Here is a 6378-nt window from a genome sequence, read left to right as displayed (position 1 = left end):
TGGCCTTGTTCGGGAAGTCCCTGGGGGACCGACCGCGCTCGACACCCACTTGAGTGTGCGCATTCCACGATCTGGGCTATTGAATAAGTCTGACCTTGAGTCTATGAAGTCAATAGCCTCTTCAGAGAACCTGTCACTCATGAAATGAGCGGTTATTTCTTTTTTGTTATTCTTTGGGTTTTTTTTTTTTTTTTTTGTTTTTTTTTTTTTTTTTTTTTTTATTTTATAGTAACTTTCTATATCGACGATCTTACTGCTGCTGCTGTTGCTCCTGTCTTCGCGGTCGCTATCGTTGTCGTTGTTGCCACTGCTACCTTCATCCTCTTCACTTGATCTCGCAGGTTTCTTGCCTTCTCTCTTCTCGAAGGCTCTCATCCTCTGTTGCATATCACCCAACATTCCAAACAACCTCTCGAACTTGGTGTTAACGTCATCCTCTTGTACATCCTTCTGTTCATCCTTCTGTACATCCTTCTGTTCATTCTCCTTCTGTACATCCCCCCCATCCTTCTTGTTTCTTGATCTTGATCTTGACATTATTAAAGTAAACGAGTTATATATTTATATGGTGGTAGTCCAAATGAAATAAACTAGATTGGAGGCTGTCTGGCGGCAGCTTTTTGATCACTCGCTCGCGCAGCTCACTCACACACATCATTTGGAAGATCCGAAATAAACCATACATACATTATATATAATCAGCCTGGTCGAAGTGAAAAACTGGTGTGATCATTCACAAAGTCACACACTCCTGTAAATCTCAATCTGATCAAATTTAGATCTCTATTCATATAATTGAAATCTAACAAGCTCTAACAAATAATTATTTATTATTTAACTATTATTATAAATTATTTAGTTGGATTGATATTGATACTCTATTATTATTATTAATATTCCTTTGTCTTGGAAAATTGTTTTGACCTCGAGCTGCCATCCTCTGTCTATGTATCTCTTCAATCTCTTTTGCAATATCCTCTTTAGTCCTATTCATTTCTCTTTTATAGTTAACTTCTAAAGATTCCACTCTCTTCAAATTATGATTCTGTTTTTGTCCAACCATTTTCATTATATTGGATTGATCAATGTTTGGTTGGGGATCAAAGATTGGTGGTGACTTAACTTGGACTTGGACTTGATCTTGATCATGGGCTAGGTCCTGGTTAAGTTCTTCAGACATTTGAGGAACTTTGGAATCATTGTCATTGATTAGTTCTGAATGATCAACAATTGCTTGGGGATCATCATTTAATTCATCCAAGGTAGGTTTTTGATCATTAGAGACAGGTTGTTGGGGAATATTCTGTGAGGATAATATCTTCACACTTGTTTCCAAGTCTACATCTTCAGGTTGATCTTCACCAACTAATTCATTTGATTTATGTACCACTCCTAAATGTTGGTTTTGTTCTTTTGGTTGAGTTTGTTCAGGTTGTTGAGTTTGTTCAGGTTGTTGAGTTTGTTGAGTTTGTTGAGTATCCCTTTTATGATAAAAACTATTAAATTTATTCTTTACTGATTTACAACCTCTCTTCACAAATTCGCCTATCTCTTCACGATATACATATATTCCTCCAAATGCACCTAATGCTCCTCCAACCAATAATATAATTAATCCCATTCTCATTCTTATTATTAATATTATTATTATAACTATATGTATAAAATGTATATTATTTGATTTACTCATACTGAGCAATATAAACAAAAATATTTACAAATTTATTGATATCAATTAATTAAACTCACAATTAATTCACCATCATCAATAATAAATTAATTTAAATAAAAATAATAAAGGAAAGTACCAATACCAAAATAGTGATTGGCATGCCAGACAACAACTTGGATGCACCACTTGGATGTGAAGTTGTAGTTGAAGTGGTGGTCGTTGTTGAATCCGATGGAGTACCGCTTGTTGTGGCTGATGTTGTAGTTGTAGTTGAAGTTGGTGAATCAGTTGTGGTCGATGATGGTGATGTTGTTGAGGTCGAAGTAGTCGAAGTTGATGTGACTGGAGGTGGAGTTGGAGTGTACTTGAAGATGAGTCCAGTTGCATATTGATCAGACACCTTGACTTCGAGTGGTTGGAATCCAGTTGGCAGTGGAGTTGGTATCTCATCCTTGAGCAGATCACATTGGATTGTTTGAGGGTCAAGCACCAGGACATTGTGACATGTCACAGTGTTGGCAATTTTAACTGAGAGATCTGTAGAGTTGGCAAAGTTGTCACCCTTGATAATGATGCGACCACCATTGACTCCGACACTGCCTGCGCTTGTGACGGTCGGTGGAAGATATTTGTAAGTGCCTGTGATGGCTGCACTAGAGACATTCATCAAGCTGACGGTGAGTGAAAGGTCCTTGCCAGAGCCTGCTTGCAAAGTGCAAGTTATGTTGGATGAGTGGGGCACAGTGGCAATCTTGACACACTGAGGGATGTATAGGTCGGCCTCACTGACATGGTCGGGGAACAAGGCCACTGGCGAGTTTATCTGGAACGTCACATTGCCACCACTGACAGGGGGCACGTCAGACACGAGGGTCAATGTCATTGGGTTGATCAGAGTGAAGGCGGTAGAGGTGTTGGCCCACATTCCAAGGAAGTCCAGATTGAGTACCGACACATTGATCAATTGTCCAAGTTGGGCACTCTTGGGGATGGTCACAAAGATCACCTGATCCGAGGATTGATCAGCACCAGGTTGTAGCGCATAAGGTGTCAACACACGTTGGCTGTCGTCACTGAGGAGTAATGACGTGCGGTTGAGCAAAGCCTGATTTCCCAATCGCTGGCCTTGGACAATGATCGAATTGCCGAATTGGAATGCATCAGAGACCATTGGACCGTAGGTAAAGCTGACCGAATCTGTGGAGGACACGCCATTGATTGCTACGACCACTGGCAAGTTGGATGACTGTCCTGTTGCCTTGGGCATATCACATACCAACTCTGTGGATGGATGAATAGCTTGCTCGTACACACACTCTACTCCACCGATCAGAACTGATGTCTGAGCATATGCTCCACTCCACAGATTGGACGCCAATTTAATACCAGACACTGTAACCTGTCCACCCTCATAGGGTACTGAGTTCACCCCAGTAACAACAGGCTCTAAAGTGATTGATTGATTGTTAGTTAATGATTGAATGGTTGATTTAGTGGTGGATATACTCACTGACGGTGACGATGTATGGTTCGGGCATGTCTGCTCCATTGACACTGATTGAGAATCCTTTGTAACCTGGGATGTTGAAGTATGTGTGGTCTCCAATGAATGGATATGTGTTGTTGTTGCTGTACTTCAACGTGATATTATAATGATTGATAAGTTGTTGGACTTCAAGTTTTAAACCATCAAGTGATACAATGATCATTGGAGCAGACATTCCAAAACTTCCACCATTGATCTGTATCCAAGGTTGAGATGATATGATCACATTATCAACATAAGGTGCTGCAAGGTCAAGTTAGTTGATTGATTGAATGAATTGATTGAGTGGGCAATACATACTGGACACGCGGTAGGTGAAGGGATACTGCTTTGTACCAGAGGGATTGGTGGGCACCATGGAGAAGACGGATTGGTATCCTTGACCAATGGGTTGAAGGTCGGACAATTGGAAGTAGTTGTCGGTGTCCGTGGAGGAGGGCAGTGCAGAGTATATCTTGTTACCTTGGTCGGCAGTGCTGATGTTCAACTTGTTACCGTTGCCATACTTAAGCATTGCGCCTTGAACAGTGACAATACCACCCTGTGATGGAACAGGGATGACGGTGGTAACGCAGATTGGGTTCCAGTAGACAGAGACGGACTCAGTTGGAAGTCCCATATCAAAGACAATACGTCCACCAAGTGGAACATCATGGCCAAAGTAGATACCCATTGTTGTTTCGGATATATACTCAACTGTTACATAGTATGGTTGCTCTTCTACCTCACCAGACCAGATAGACACCGATTGATATTGTTGCAAATTTGTTCCAGAGAACTCTGCGGTATATGATCCATAAATAATTGATGTGATCGTTGGTGTGGAGTTGACAACTAAGTAGTGTTTGATTGATTGAATGATTGATTAGTATCAGGTGGATATTGGATAGAGTCGTTGGACGTGTGGCCACAAGGACATACCATGAATGGATGAGAATAACATCAACCAACATAGTGTGGCGATGATTGAATAGTTGTTGTACATGATTGGTCTAATAAATAAATAAATAAGTTGATCGATTGAATACTGATCAGTATTTGTAGTTGATGATGTAATATGTGTAATAAACTGTTTGGGATTATTGAAGTTTTATAAAGATGTTGCCCATCAATCATCCAATAACAACCCTGGACCATCTACAATCAGAAGCAAACAATCACAAAAGCGTGCGGTCGTTGCCCCAACGATACAGTAACGCGTCGATTCGATCAAAATCGCATTGTGGGTGAGAGCGATTGAATGAACTGATCTGTTTTTGATGAGCAGCAAGTGTCTTTTATAATTTGAGGCCTGATGACTGACCGCGCGGTGCGACCTTTCACAGCAGGCAAACGGGGGATGGGACCAAAGGTTCCAAGCGACAAACTAACCTTATGATGATCGTTTGGCAAGGATGTCCAAAACTTGCTTGCAGCATGCTTCAGTGTTGCTCATGATGTCGTTGGCCTCCTTCAGTGCAGTCGCCTTGAATTGCTCGTCCTTCATGTCGACAAGGTTGATGTTAACGTTGCGGAAGGCACCCCAAGCTCCTGTCTCCAATGCCTTGGCGCCAACCTCCAAATCGGACTTGGAGGCAATGTTGCCGTGCTCTGCCATCTTGATCATTGATGGCCAGCATGTGTTGGCCACTCTCATCGTGGCCAATGGCACGTTGACCGCCTGCTTCAATGCATCGGTCATGGCCTGCTCCTTCCCCGGTCCCTTCACTCCCATTGCCTTTACAAAGTCGTTGAAGGCATGTGTATCAGCATCGATCAATGGGATCAAGTCCTTCATAGCCCTGTTGTATGATTGAAAGTGAGTAAGTATGTGTACGCGCGCAACCATCCAGCCAATACATACTTGTCCAAGGGTGGAATCAACTCTCTCATTGTAGAGTCGAGAGCTTCGAACTTCTTCTTGCCGTAGGTCATCCAGCCGACCATGGCGCCGAGACCAGCACCCATTGAGGCGATGAGGGCGGAGGCACTGCCACCACCTGGAGCTGGGGTACGTGAGCCGAGCAGCTCGACAAAGGAGCGCACGGACATGGATGCCAAGGGCTCGGTGATCTTCTTGTCCTCCTGGACCATGTAGTCGATGATGCGCTTCTTTGGATCGAAGAAGCTGCATGAGCTGAGGCCCAGACGCTCGATGGCTAAACGCACCTTCTGTCCCTCGTCAATGATGAACAGTCCCTCGCGCTTGATATAAAAGTCGGCGGCCATGAGGATGGCCTCGAGTGGGATGAGTCCGACGATCTCGGATCCAGTCACGGCAAGGTTGAGCTCGCGAGCGTCCTTTGAGCACTCCTCGTAGACGACGTGTGGTGGTGTCACCTGGTAGTTGTCCAGGTTCATCGACACCTGAGCCATGTTGTACTCGTCGACGTACCATCCGATACCCTTGAGGAACTTGAGACGGCCTGGCTCATTGTCGCTGCGGCCTGCCTCACGAACGTTGAGGGCGATCCTGTGTGCCTGTTCCTTGGTGCCGAGGATGTTGACATTGTAGGCGATAAGGAAGTTACGTGCACCAGTGACCGAGCCTCCGTAGGAGGGCACGAACTTGGCTGGACCAAAGTCTGGGGCCCACTGTGGATCCTGCAGCTTCTTCTCTAGACCCTCGTACTCGCCCTGTCTGATCTGCTTGAGTTGCTTCCTGTAGTCACGATCGGAGGCCTCCTCGTACAAGAAGATGGGTACGCCCAGCTCCTCGGAAGCGCGTTTGCCAAACTCCTTGGCGCACTGCACGCACTGGGCCATTGTGACGTCGCGCACTGGCACGAATGGACAGACGTCGAGGGCGCCCATGCGGGGATGCTCGCCAGTGTGCTTGGTCATATCGATCAACTTGAATGCGACGCGAGTGGCATTGAGAGCGCCGTTCACAATGGCCACGGGATCACCAACAAACGTGTACACAGTTCTATTTGTCGACTTTCCTGGGTCAACATCCAACAGCGTACAGCCTGGTGTATCACTAATAGCCTTGCTAATTGCATCAATAATATTCTTATCTCTGCCCTCTGAGAAGTTGGGTACACACTCTACTAATGGTTTGTTCATTCTATCTCTATCTCTATCTCTCTATCTCTCTATCTCTATCTCTAAGTATGTATGTTGTTGTTGAATGATTGAATGAATGGTTGATTGAAAGTGAAGTCAGGTGTTGTGAAGT

General features: G+C 44.3%; 2 protein-coding genes across 2 annotated transcripts; both read right to left on the bottom strand.

The window, feature by feature from the left end:
* Window positions 1–1781: 1781 nt before the first annotated feature.
* SAMD00019534_018210 (hypothetical protein) lies at window positions 1782–4203 on the bottom strand (the record flags this gene model as incomplete). Its single annotated transcript, XM_012902412.1, has 4 exons — window positions 1782–3118; window positions 3183–3461; window positions 3519–4052; window positions 4140–4203. The coding sequence occupies 4 exons, from the start codon at window positions 4201–4203 to the stop codon at window positions 1782–1784; spliced, it is 2214 nt and encodes a 737-aa protein (XP_012757866.1).
* A 387-nt stretch (window positions 4204–4590) lies between these two features.
* Window positions 4591–6266, bottom strand: SAMD00019534_018200 (hypothetical protein; the record flags this gene model as incomplete). Its single annotated transcript, XM_012902411.1, has 2 exons — window positions 4591–4999; window positions 5062–6266. The coding sequence occupies 2 exons, from the start codon at window positions 6264–6266 to the stop codon at window positions 4591–4593; spliced, it is 1614 nt and encodes a 537-aa protein (XP_012757865.1).
* Between the last annotated feature and the right edge of the window lie 112 nt (window positions 6267–6378).

This window comes from Acytostelium subglobosum (genome assembly GCF_000787575.1).
Source record: "Acytostelium subglobosum LB1 DNA, scaffold: scaffold3, whole genome shotgun sequence".
Lineage (NCBI taxonomy): Eukaryota > Evosea > Eumycetozoa > Acytosteliales > Acytosteliaceae > Acytostelium > Acytostelium subglobosum.
Note: the sequence above shows the minus strand (reverse complement) of the source record. Positions and strands in the feature narration are given on the sequence as shown.